The sequence below is a fragment of the Danio rerio genome, chromosome 23, assembly GCF_052040795.2.
Source record: "Danio rerio strain M-AB ecotype USA chromosome 23, GRCz13ab, whole genome shotgun sequence".
Lineage (NCBI taxonomy): Eukaryota > Metazoa > Chordata > Actinopteri > Cypriniformes > Danionidae > Danio > Danio rerio.
This window is the reverse complement of record NC_141043.1, coordinates 28,129,410-28,143,647: the sequence shown is the minus strand read 5'-3', so window position 1 is coordinate 28,143,647 and position 14,238 is coordinate 28,129,410. Positions and strand designations below refer to the sequence as shown.

At 34.4% G+C, this 14,238-nt stretch overlaps 1 protein-coding gene and 1 long non-coding RNA gene across 3 annotated transcripts in view; one reads left to right on the top strand and one right to left on the bottom strand.

Moving 5' to 3' along the window:
* The first annotated feature begins 295 nt into the window (after positions 1–295).
* idh3g (isocitrate dehydrogenase (NAD(+)) 3 non-catalytic subunit gamma) lies at positions 296–12,968 on the top strand. Of its 2 annotated transcripts, NM_001243172.1 has the most exon segments (14): positions 296–422; positions 1,114–1,161; positions 1,329–1,340; positions 1,434–1,531; positions 1,634–1,749; positions 2,778–2,838; positions 3,063–3,195; positions 6,433–6,566; positions 6,657–6,759; positions 6,875–7,021; positions 10,196–10,290; positions 10,489–10,549; positions 11,426–11,551; positions 11,759–12,968. In NM_001243172.1, coding segments are annotated over 13 exon segments (1,176 nt in total). In that variant the 5' UTR covers positions 296–356; the 3' UTR covers positions 11,528–11,551; positions 11,759–12,968.
* Positions 6,205–14,238, bottom strand: part of LOC147831304 (uncharacterized) — an 83,284-nt gene continuing 75,250 nt past the window's right edge. Inside the window, exon 4 of the long non-coding RNA XR_015523621.1 lies at positions 6,205–6,295. This is a non-coding gene — a long non-coding RNA (uncharacterized LOC147831304). The remainder of the gene's footprint in view (positions 6,296–14,238) is intronic.

The window sequence follows — 14,238 nt, the reverse complement described above, 5'->3', positions numbered from 1 at the left end:
TTGTTATTTCAAATTACCTGTCTGTTTCACCAGCACTCTTAATTATTGATGATACAAACTCGCGCTTCATGGCCGATGAACATTAAACAGATAAAAACGCTGTGTCTAAAACTTAAAATGTAGTGGAAATTAATCATTTTCCATATTTTTTAAAATTGTTGAATTAGAAATTTTTCATAATATAGAGACGTATTTAAATGTAACGTTACGATAAAATAAATAAGTATGGTCTAATCTGTAATTAATGTGCTTATACTGATTTATTTATTTAAATAGGCTGACTTTACAAAAGAAGCCCGGAACCCTTCTTCATCGGTCGTTGTTCAATCCGGAAAAAGCACACATGCATTTCTGTCATGATGGCCACTCTTACTAAAGCTTTAAAACCAATCTTGGGAAGGCAGTTGGGAAATACAGCAAAGGTACGGTGTTTATAATTACATAACATAATTACAGAAATCTTGTTTAACATACAATTGGCAAATTGTGCAACAAATTAGCGTGACATTTTAATAAGACAAGGTCAGTGTTCGCTTGCTGACCATCAAGCAGTTTTTGTAACTTACAAGTCTGCATCACGCACAACTTTCTTCTCAGTCTTTAATACTTGTGTTTGTTAACTTTTCACCTGTATAATTTTAGTCCGGTATTTAATTGCTATGTTCGAACTAACATGATTGGCAGTGATTCAGTTTCCTGTCAACCCAGACTACATTTTTGCCATTGTAGTCAACAGATGTTGTTTAGGTAGGCAGCTTACTGGCATTTGAAACGAAGGCATTATGTCATGGTTCTCTAACAGGTCCTTATCAGTTTGGTTGAGGTGAAGTTGGTTTTATTTTCACATATTCGTTCAGTTTCATCTTGTGACACGCTTCCTTTGGTACTTAGAATTTTCTGTCTGAAAGTACATGAAAGTATGACTTGAAAACAACATCACCACTATTTTGTTGACTGTGAATATAGTTACACTTTGATAGTAGTTGGTTGCTATTATGATTTTCCTATTTAGAATTTGCATAGAATACTTTTCTGAAACTATATTATTAAGGAGAAAGTATGAATGTGTGAATTTAAAACCAACTTTACCTCAAAATTGGTTTGTTTTTGTAGGTCTTTGGCGCAGGAGTCGTCAGTCAAAGAGGGAAACCTACATACTCTGTAGGTTATGTTTTATCTGTCTGTCTGTCTGAACAGTATATTTTATTGTACTTATCTGAACTAAAAACAAAAATGTCTTATGATATAGACAATTGCGGACCCTAATTTATTTCCTAAACTAATGTGTTTGTTATTATTTGCTTCCTCCAATCCTGGTTTGTATGAAGGGGCGAATCATAGTAAGTATAAAGCAACATATAAGTAAACAATAAACCCTCAATTCCCATCAGTAGTGTATATGTATTGCAGGCACTGATTATGTTTGTTTGCAGCCTCCTCCGGCTAAATATGGAGGCCGACATACAGTAACGCTGATTCCTGGAGATGGGATTGGACCAGAGCTGCTCAACCATGTGCGGGAGCTTTTCAGGTTGGTCAAATCTATATTTTCCAAAATTATTTACCAACTTTTTTTAACAGCATCTGATAAACAAATATGTCTCTATGCTAAGAACTGCCTTTACAATCATAGGTTCAGCTGTGTTCCTGTGGACTTTGAAGTTGTTCATGTAAATTCTTCATCAACCAGTGAAGACGACATCAGCAATGCGATTATGGCCATTCGGCGTAATGGAGTTGCTCTTAAGGGTCTGTATATCTAGCTGATAACTGACATGGTTATGCTAATTCCTTTATTATTAAAGCTGCCATTAAATGAAAATCTGGATATACCAGTTTGGTACATGGAAATGACATGCATTACTATCAGCCTCAAACACCATCGTTTCCTCTTTCTCATGTAAATCCCACCAGTGTAAAATTCTGATGAAAAACAGGATCTGAACACTCGCTCTGATGATCCACATGGGATCATTAGTATGTATGCATTAGGGAGCATTTGATTAGCCACAATGTTTCCAAATGAGATTACAACAGTAATTAATTTTCCCCTTGTTTTTAAGTTTGTCCAAGCTTGTACTGTACTGTATGTTAAAATCGTATTTTGTTAGTGAAACTGGCATTATTGAGCTCTTGGGTAATGGAACCAATCATGGATAATCTCATCACAGCTGACTGTCAGACAGCAAACTTCTGAAATAATAGATTATAAATCGATAAAAGGCCCTATGAAGTGACATAAGGTCTGTTTAAACTTTGTCATTTGTTAGTTTAACTTGACTGCTAAATATGAGTGTTTATGCATCTTGTTATATTACTCAGCTCCTACTGTGTATTTTAATTATTTTTTAACTTAAAAAAATTTATCTGTTTGTGTGAAAATTTATATTAACTCCTGACTCTAACTTCATATATTAGATTTATATTTAACAAGGAATCTAATCAATTTGTTTACATTGATGTATGCTTATTTTTTATGTGTGCATTTTACATAAAACATTGTAAGTGTCAGGCAAACCCCATTAATATTCATGACCGTTCCAAATAGGGTCAAAACTGAGCTTTTCAAACAATTTCTATCCTTAAAATGAGCATAATAAAAAAAATAAATGAGCAATAAATAAATGAGTTTCTGGAGAATTGTTCCATCTGTCAAAGCCACATACTTTGTAGATATCAAAAAACAATTTAACATATTGAGTCACTGCACTCTGTGGCACGTTTTATTGAGATTTTTGAGAGGCTAAATAATTAATTTAATCTTTTTTTCACCCTAGGTAACATCGAGACCAACCACACAATGCCTCCTAATCACAAATCAAGAAACAATCTCCTACGGTAAGGCAGGAAGACGAATATTTAGGCAAAAAATCTATTAATAATACACCCCATTAGATGTTTATGCGTCTGTATGCAAAAGTTGTTGAGCTTCTCAGCTTGAGTTTAATAACTGATGTCGTAGTGCCTTAGAATTGGCCTCCTGCCTGTGAATGTGTGTCTAGACTGATTCACTTTAGTTCATTCTCAGCACAGCTGTCATTCTCTCCCTCTTTCTCTCTCAGCACGAGTCTGGATCTGTATGCCAATGTGATGCACTGCCAGTCACTTCCTGGAGTCCAGACACGCCACAAAAACATTGACATCATCATCATCAGGGAGAACACGGAGGGGGAGTACAGCAGTCTTGAGCATGAGGTAGGGATTTTTGCACACCCTCTCACACAGCTCCACATTTTCCTAACATCTTCTTCTCCTCACAATGTGTCAAGAAGTATATTCAGTTGAAGTCAGAATTATTAGCCCCCTTTGAATTTTCTTCTTCTTTTTTAAATATTTCCCAAATGATGTTTACCAGAGCAAGGAAATTTTCTTAGTATGTTTGATAATTGTTTTTCTTCTGGAGAAAGTTCTTTTTGTTATGTTTCGGCTAGAGTAAAAGCAGTTTTAAATTTTTTTAAACACCATTTTAAGCTCAAAAATATTACCCCCCCTTAAGCTATTTTTTGTTTCGATAGTCTACAGAACAAACCATCGTTATACAATAACTTGCCTAATTACCCTAACCTGCCTAGTTACCCTAATTAACCTAGTTAAGTCTTTAAATGTCACTTTAAGCTGGATAGAAGTGTCTTGAAAAATACTGTCATCATGGTGAAGATAAAATAAATCAGTTATTAGAAATGAGTTATTAAAATTATTATGTTTAGAAATGTTAAAAAATCTTCTCCCAGTTAAACAGAAATTGGGAAAAATAAACGGGGAGACTAATAATTCAGGGGGGTAATAATTCTGACTTCAACTGTTTGTGTTTATTATTGTAGACGTAAAAAAAATAATTTATTATTCAATTATTCATGGAAACTAAAAATTATTCTTTGTGAAAGTTTTAAGGTTGGTCAAATTCTCCAAGCGGTACTTACTGCAGAGCCACATGGGCAGAGCTGAGCTCCAGCTCCTCCTTGCTGCACTTCTTTTACAAGTGATATCGCTGGGGTTATGAGCGGGGTATGTGTATTCATTAAAGCAGCTTAAAGGAGGAGGAGCTGGAGCTCTAGATCCCCCTCACTGGAGATGAGCTCCACCCAAATGGCTCTGCAGCAGGAGGCACGGTGGCTCAGTGGTTAGTACTGTCACCTCACAGCAAGAAGGTCGATGGTGAAGGTCAGTTGGCATTTCTGTGAGGATGTTCTCCCCGTGTTCGCATGGGTTCCCTCTGAATGCTCCGGTTTCCCCCACATTCCAAAGATACGCACTAAAGGTAAATTGAATAAACTAAATTGGCTGTAGTAAATGTGAAAGTGTATGGGCGTCTCCTAGTACTGGGATGCAGTTGGGAGGGCATCTGCTGCATAAAGGCTGATTTATACTTCTGCGTCAAGCGCACGCGTATGCTACAGCGCAGCCTACCTGTTGACGCATAGCCCTACGCCGTGGCTGTCGGCGTTTTGGTGATGCGCACCTCTCAAAAAATTTAACTACACGACGCATAGCGCAAGCTCTGTGTGTTATTGCAGAACAATAGAAACAGCGCACAGAAGTATAAAGCACAGCTACGCCCGTTGCTTGCGCCGTGGGTCACGCCGATCACTTGACTCAGAAGTACATGCTGGATAAGTTGGAGGTTCATTTTAGTGTGTCAACCCTTGATGAATAAAAGGGACTAAGCCGAAGGAAAATTAATGAATGAAATTCTTCTAATTCCTAAATTAACTTAATTATTTTAGTGTCCTGGATACATGTATGTACTACAGTAATAACAGTAAATTATGCATATTAACATACCTGTACAACTTTGTATTTGGTTTACAGTACATCATTGTTACTTAGAATTAGTTCTTAGAATGCACATGCTAGAATAGTATTAACAAAAGATGACTGTGCACAGATTGCATTGCATGTAGTACGATAAATATGTGCAATTTTTAAATGTACAAATATTATATAGTGCAGTGTTTATGAGTTATAATAGATTGATTGATAGATAGATTGATAGATGGATCGATTGATTTGATTGATTGATTCACTCCCAAACTTTTGTAAGGCTTGAAGCTTGCGCTGCTATTCTGAACCAATAATCGGAAACAGAAAGCAGTTGAAAGATGGCGTGTTTAAATCTATTATTTATCTGACTCCATTGTAATTAATCTGACTCCATTAAAGTTGTTGTCAACATTCATAAATAAAAGAATCTTAAAGCAGGCAAAGTTGTTTAAGTTACATATTTAAATATACAGACAGTAGAATGAAACAAACTAACAGACTGTTAAGAAACTTAGCTGTAACATATGAACTGCTGTGTAACAAAGACAGTGAAACTGCCTTTGTTAGCATATGAGGCTACACACCGGTATGCGGGAGAAGCAGATCTTTGCTTCTTATTCCCTGAGCAAAGCATTGTGAAACATGAGTGCAAACCAACCCCCAAAACCAGCTGAACATGAAAGCAAAGTTGAGGAGATAAAGTGGGGGAGAAGCACATTAGCATACTCTCCTTAGGTCATGACTCAACAATAGTAAGTAGATTATATATTAAAATACATCAATGTCTGTGTTGATTTCATCACTACAATACTGAAGTCATAAGCTGCGTCCCAAATGGCACACTATACACTATGCACTCATGCAATATGTACTTATGCACTTACACACTCAACAGGATAGTATATGTTTTAGTGTTGTACCAAATGGCACACTAATGTTTTTTTTACTAAGCGGACATTCAAACCGTTTCCTTGATGTTAGTCCCCAAATTAGTAAATTAAATGTGCAAACTATCAGATAATATCTGCCGTGAGTATAACCGCATTCACCATCGGGAGGCGCTATAATCACTCTCGCAGGAGAACTTTGCTTTCACCATCCAAAATAAATAAAGTTATCCGACATGTGTGCCCGATAGCTCCGCCCCTTCCGCTACGTAAGCAAACCTTTGGTTGTTGAGTGCGTGAAGTGTCCATCATTACACTTCATTTTACCGGCTGAATGAATGCATCATCCGGGTAATTAAAGTGCACTTATTATTTTTAGAGTTTCAGTGTGAATGCACTACTTACACTATTTGTACTACAAAATGGCGTAGAATAGTGCATAAGTTTGCGATTTGGGCCGCAGCTATAAACTGTCAAATGACAGCAAACATGACAAAGTTATATGAAAGGAGATCACGAGCAGATGAATTGTGTATAGTAAAAAGCACATGGTTACTGTAAGCAAATGTCAGAGATGTGTATTGGACCTGTAATGAACTCTGCCATGCCAGGAGGACCTATCCCGTGCTTGGAATGTCTCTGTAGTCCTTTAAAGGCACAGAAGAAATAGTGTATAATATTTTCTCAGCTTACGCTTCTTATGTCCTTACATATAAATTTAATTCTTGTTTAATTCTCTATTATGATCTGTAAATGATGCTAATCTCCTTCCTGTGTGTTTCAGAGTGCATCAGGAGTTGTAGAGTGTCTTAAAATCATCACACGGAACAATTCTCTCCGCATCGCTGACTATGCCTTCAAACTGGCCCGGGAGAAAGGCCGCCGCAGGGTCACAGCTGTCCACAAGGCTAACATCATGTTAGTTGTGCTACTACTTGTCATCTTTACTATTAATTGTGTCACAGTCAAGAATGTCACTGGTCTCATAATGTGTTCTCCTCTTACTAGGAAACTGGGGGATGGGCTGTTCTTGCAGTGCTGTAAAGAAGTGGCTTCTGGATATCCAGACATTGAGTTTGAAAATATGATTGTTGACAACACCACAATGCAGGTGAAGTGCATTAATAATAATAATAATAATAATAACAATAATAATAATAATGTACATGCATGAATAAATAAAGTGCAGCAGTGTATTTTATTGTGATTTATATTTATTTTTTCAGCTTGTTTCCAAGCCTTACCAGTTTGATGTAATGGTTATGCCCAATCTGTATGGCAATGTGGTAAGCAATGTCTGTGCGGGACTGGTTGGCGGACCTGGTCTAGTTCCTGGTGCAAATTATGGCCGAGACTACGCTGTGTTTGAAACGGTTTGTAAAAAAACCCCCAGAGGCAATTAACACGCATTCATTGGTTTGGCAGGTTTAAAAGGATAATTCACTAGAAAATGAGAGTTCTGTTGTCCTTTAATCACCTGTTTCAAACCTGTTTGACTTTCTTCTGTTGAACACAGAAGAACATATTTTGGAAACCGGCAGCCATTTAACAGAAAAAATAAACTCGTAAAGGTTTGGAATCATTTAAGGGAGAGTAAATTTTCTGAACTATCCTTTTAAATAAAACTAGCAGCCAGCAAAGTCTCTGTCCTGCCTAATAAGGTTTCTTATTTACAATGTGTAGACTTCTCTGGAATATAAAACCCTAAATGGCATACTGATAGAAGTCAACAGGCAATAAACTGGGTTAAGAGAAAATACTTTGATATATACAAAAATGGAATCACCTTTAAGTAGTTAGAGAGATGCTAGGTTGTAAAAAAAAATGTTAGTACTATACTGTAGTTTGTTATTTACAGATATTTTCTGTATATTTTGGATTTATATTATGGATAGGCTGCTTTGACACAATCTAAATTGTAAAAGCACTATATAAATAAACCTGAATTGAAATGATTTCCAAATATCATTGTGCAAGATAGTAGTATTCAGCTTTCTTTGAATACTTTTTAGTATTATTGTTTAATTTATTATTTGGATAAATTCTTGGAAAATTAGTAGGGCTAAAATTTTGTCCCCAATAGTATTTATTTCTATTTTCAGAATGCATTAGTGGTCCTTGGTGTCTGCTCATACTTGATGACTTTAATTGACATTTTAGTAGTTTAAAACGATCTATAGACCCTTTTCACATTTCTAGGTTTCTTAGTAGCGGAAGGCGTCATAGTTGAAAAAGCGCTGTGGATAGGAAAGAACAACAAAGAATTTTTTTTATCAATCTTATTTGCTCAAATAATGAAAGAAAAACTCCACAATGATGTTAAAAAGAGTTTCAGAAAAATAGGGAAATGGTGTGAAACTGATAACGGCAGCCAGAGGAATGAATAACATCAAATTTAGTGCCCTGTACCATAGAAGCTGCATTAGAAATCCCTTGCACAAGCAGTAATTCATTTTTTGTAATTTGATGCTAAGACTTTAGAATACATTCATAAATGCATATAAATGTTCAAACATAAAAAATAAAAAAAAGTCTAAATATTACAAACCTTTAAAGGATTTAAGAGGCTGATGATCATTAAATGCTTCATAACAGGCTTATGAAAAGGGTCCATTGTCTGGAAAGGTCATGTAAATAATAATAACAACAACAATGCAAAAAACGATTATTGAGCTGCTAGCACTTTTCAGATATTTTACAGATTTATTTCAATATGTAATTTCATATGTGACGTATTGCTTGAAACAAAATAGTAGAATTAACCCGTGAAAACATATAAGAATTGTAAGATTAGGGCAACTATTGTTTATTGGATAGTTGGTAGCACTTCTCATATATGGTTGTTTTATTTTTAATATTAGTATTATTATCAATGTATTTACTCTGTAATACGTGAGATAACACAATATTTTGATGTCTTTGATAATTCAAACATGAGTCGAAAACAGAGACAATTGACTCCACAACCCAGCAGGTGGGAATGCGGGAAAAACCATTTCCCCTCCATTCCTCTTTACATTTAAAACATTTCTCAACTCACACAGAATGGTCATTTCAAAGTCTGAATGTTCTAAAGCACCCAAGTGACTTTATCTATCATGTTTGATATCATTTGAAATGTCTCAGTGCGACTGGTACAATGGTCTCATTCCCTCAGAAATAGACATAATCAAAACAATAAATTTATAACTTAAGGTATTTTTTGAACCACTGTGAAGGGTGTACCTTTTTCTATAGGCAGAAAATCTTTCACTAAATGGAAATGCCTTTTGTTATTCACACACCCCTTTCCTTGAGGGGATTCTTAGATTTTCTACTTAAGTGAAAGTTTCTAAAATGTTCTGCGCGATTCTGCTACCCAGATCAGCCCATAACATGGAGCTCTAATGTTCCATGCTATGTATATTTTGAAGTCAGGTATGGATCTTTTAATCTTGGATTTATCTTTGAGAATTTGATGTCTTGTATTGATCGTTTATGAATTGATGGAATGAATTGGCATAATACTCATTTACCTGACTAATAAATTGTTATATTTTAAATTATTCAAACAGGGTTTGTGTTATTATCTCTAGTAGATTACGTTACATCCATAGCACCACAAGCCCCTGTACAGGTTAGTAACGGACTAAAACACGCTATACAATGCTCTTAGAGTGTAAAAGGTTATCTAAGGGGATAAACTTAGTTTAAGTGGGACTGGTCTGTTTAATTCTATAGTAATGATCATTATATGATTAAATAGCTGTTTGATTTAGTAGATAGCAGCTCTACGGGGACCGCATAAAAATATCCTAATCTGAGTAAGTAGGGTTCTGCCTTTTTAGGATAGCGGCCAATCGCCACTGTTTAGTGACCAAGACTGACCTGCTTGTGCTTGAGATTGTATACTCGGCCAGTAAAAGACTCTGGATGTTATAGGAATCCGAATAACCGAGAATAACATACAATAATGAATTTAAGAGAATATTCAATCATAATCTAAAGTAAAATTGAAAGAAACTAAATAATCTTATCAATGTTTTATAATTGGAGTCAGATAAAACGAGGATAAATATATTAATATTCTAAACCACCTCATACTAAAATTGGAGATATGAGTTAAGTTTAAAGTAAATCAACATTGTGCACTGGAAAGACCGAACATGCAGTAAACCTTCATCCACCAGTAGACACCGTCATTGGACTAGCTGGCTGGACACTACTACTCAGATGACAATGAATAATAAATGGATTACAGTACTTGTTAATCTTTGTTCGTGTTAAATGCAGTTGTTCATTGTTAGTTCTCACAATGCTTTAACTAATGTTAACAAGCATGAATTTGGAAGTTAATAATGCATTAGTAAATATTGAACTATTATTAATAAATGCTTTACAAGTTTTGTTCATTATTAGTTCATGTCAGTAAATACATTAACTAAAGCCTTGTTGTAAAGTGTGTCAAGATTTGCATCAGAATTATTAACTATAGGCTTGTTTTAAAGGCATTATGTGTTTACGCTGTATATTTAAATGACTGACTGGCATTAAATTGGCTCTAACAGGCCACCAGGAATACAGGAAAGAGCATTGCCAACAGGAACATTGCCAACCCCACTGCCATGCTGCTTGCCAGCTGCCTCATGTTAGATCATCTCAAGTAAGCGCTGAATGTTTTTTTTTCATTATATAAATGTCAGCTCTTATGATGACATTCACTTATTTTTTCCTTACTAGTTTTTTGTCAGCTTTTATCTGAAGAGCCCTTTTTTACAGACAGAATTTCTGTTTTATTAAATAAGCTTAATGAGCACTGAGAGCATTTTCTAGCAGTTTTGTGTCATCTTTTCTTTTTCAGGCTTCATGACTATGCCAACATGATCCGAAGTGCAATTCTCACTACCATGAATGAGACCAGGGTCAGTCACATACTTTCTCTTATGTTCACACAAGCTGTTTTACACACTAGGGTTGGTCTAGTGCTTCTTGTATGGCAGGTTTTAGATCACAGTTAACTTGATTGACAAGGATACTCTAAGGTCTAATTACCTGCCCGTCTAGCTACTTCTTTTTTTTTTTAATAAATATATTTTTTTCATTTGTTAATTAAATGTAAAAATACATCATGGTACATTTACACTATTGTTTAAAAGTTTAGTTATTATTATTCTACATTTTTTAAAAATCCAAAAATACAATGAAATATTTTTACAGTTCAACATACTTGGTTTTCTGTTTTATTATATTTTAAAATGTAATTTATTACTGTGAATTAAAATCTAAATCTTCAGCTCTTTAACTCTAGTCTTTAGTATCGCGATGCTTCAGTTCAAATCGTTCTTATATGATGATTTGCTCCTCGAGTGTTTTCATTTTGTTGAGGCAGTGTGCTGTTAATATAGTTAAAACTAAGATACACTCACTGGCCACTTTATTAGGTACACCCGTCAACTGCTCGTTAACGCAAATTTCCAGTTAGCCAATCACATGGCAGCAACTTAGTGCATGTAGACATGGTCAAGACAATCTGCTGCAGTTTTATTGTTATTGTTTTATTTTATTGAACAAATGAAACACAAACATAAAATTTTGTTTTCTGAAAACTCACATTTATGCAGCACTTTTCACAACAAGATTAAAATAAATTTATGAATTACTGTTTATTAAATGTGTTTTTTCTGTAAATGCGTCGCTCAAATATCAACATTTGTCAACTTAGTTCCACATATCTGTAGTGTTTTCTTTAAATGTGTGAGTATTTCTTTCTTTGGCTAATGTGATGTGTCCTATTGCAGTTGCACACAGTTGACATTGGAGGGCAGGGCACTACATCAGAAGTGGTTCAGTCCATTATGAGGATCATTCAGAGCGGTGGTCCGCTCACCAAGGAGATCTAAACCCAATCACTCCACTACTGTTTGGTACTGTGCACATTACTTCTTGAACATTATGGATTTTGCTATTCACTTGCAAGAGTAACACATTTTACTGAAAAGGAAACTGTAGTTTCCTCTTTGGTGGAGCTGTTAATATTTTTTTCCGCTTTCTTAGAAAAATGCTTGCAGATTATTATATCCACATAACTGTTTTGTCAATGCTATATTATAAATATATATTTTTACTTTCAGATGCATCAACTTCTTAAGGACACCCGCACTTCAGTTTATGACTTAATAACGTTGCTTTCATGTGAAATGAGAGAATTGTTTCTGAATCTAGCAGTCTTGACATGGAGATGATCTCACATGTACTTTATTTTACGATTATAGATTCATTTGAAATGCAACGTCAGCATTGTGTGTTTGTGGTGTTTCTTGGTCTTTTCATGGGAACTGCTGTGCTATTCGAGTTATCATTTTGTGTCTTAATGGTTCTGTTATTTTAAAGCTTTGCTAATGCTGTATTTATGATGAGGGTCCTCCATCGGGATTCTGTTTCTGCTTGCACAACTTCATTCCACATTTCTCAATTCTTATAAAGTTCTACTATTTTGGGTTCATCATTTTTGTTTCCTTTAATGAACTTCACAAACAAAGCAACTGTTTATTTTACTAATTATATTTGTGTCCTCAGCAGCATACAGATTGGTGTTAAAAGAAACTTCATGTCATACTTTTTTGTCTACTGCGTGTGAATCTCTTCTTTTTATATGCAAGTTCTCACCTGACGCATGGTCATGTTTTTGAGTTAAGTAAGCACATTTCCCATCCAACATGAAAGGTAATGTAGTTATACAGTTGCTTTGACTAATATAAGTATACTGTAAAGCAGTGTTTCTCAACCTTTTGACTCTAAAGACCTAAACTGTCAAATATTTAGAATATAATTTCTACTCTGGTAAGATAATTGTTGAAATATAAGAGTTTGGCAAAATTAAATCTATATTGAATGTATATTATGTTTAAATTGAGTTTTGAAAGTGTATTATTTAGATAGAAAAACTATAGTTATAAAAAAAATATTATATTTAATTAAGTTTCTTCTGTTGCACACAAGTTATTCTAAAAAATAACCGTTAATCAGACTGTTTATGGTGAACATGCATCCATAATTATTACAAAGCTGCTTTACAAAAGCTGTAAAGGTTCATCAAATAGACTTATTGGCAAATCCTGAATGTCTAAATTGTAATCCAGACACATGAATAAAATGGTTACCCTCTTTAAAATGCCTTGTTTGTTGTCATGTCAAACATTGGTAATCCCTCAACATGCATTTTTGTACTTTTTGTTTTTGTTTTTCACATGCCAAACTCAGATTAATGCAGTACTGTTGACTTGATTTAAAAGTTTGTTCTATATAGTATGAATAAAACGTAGGTGACTATTATATCCACAATGTTGTTACTGTCATATCACCTATTTTTCCCCATTTTAGATTTTAAGAGAAAATTATTAACCAAACCAACTGTCCATGAGGTGAATCACAACATTACATGTTTAGATTTGAAAATAATATACATAATCAGACCAATACCGACAATTTGACAGCCTTAATGTGGCAAAAACTACAATCTGCTGAAGCATGTTGAATGACAAAGGTATAATTTTAAAGCTGGTGGTTGTGTCTACAGAAAAACTATACATTTCAAGATTCTGCCATAAGAAATGGATATACAATGCTCAGCATATATTAGTACACCCCCTCACAAACCTTCTTAAAAATTCATATTTTAATAGCAAACTCTACAATATTATATTTGTGCATATACGTTAGATTAGTCAGCACTGAAGAAAAAAATGGAGCTTATCTAGCAAAAAAACTTACGATAATGGTCTAAAAACTTAATTTAATTTGATTAAAACTTAATTTAACTTTGTATTAACTTTCAATTTCTAAATGTTTGGTGACTAAAATAGTATGTTGATAAATATATCTGTTTGATAAATCTGTTTTTTTAAATGCACCAAAATACATTGCCTATAGTCACTTGGATATGGATGAAAATATTCTTTATTATGATTAGCACTGTGTGTGTGTATGTGTATATGTGTGTGTGTGTGTGTGTGTGTGTGTATATATATATATATATATATATATATATATATACACACACACACAAATATACACACAGATAGATAGATAGATAGATAGATAGATAGATAGATAGATAGATAGATAGATAGATAGATAGATAGATTGATTGATTGATTGATTGATTGATTTATAGGTTCATCAATGTCTCTGAAATGAATGGATTTCTACTTTGGAACCTGACTTGACCTGATGTACACTTCAGATTAACTGGCTAATAGTTTACCCCAAAATGGAAAAAGTATTATTTTCCTAATCTTCCACTTTTTCCAAACCTGTTTGAGTTCATTTCATTTTAGCATTTTTTTTTTACTATGAATGTCAATGGCTAAAGTCAATCAATGGCTACAGGCTTCCCACAGTCTTCATTATCTCAATTGAATACTATTCTTCTTCTCACATTCTGTTATTATTCTGCAGAGTCAGACAGGGTTGTAGAACTTTACCACAAAGTTATAAAACTGAATTAAGTGTGTATTGTTGAGGCTTTCGGGAGCTGGAGAGTTTGGCAGTACACTTAATACAGTCCCTTTAGTTTAAAGCAAACACAATCCAAGTGAACACGCTGACAAGA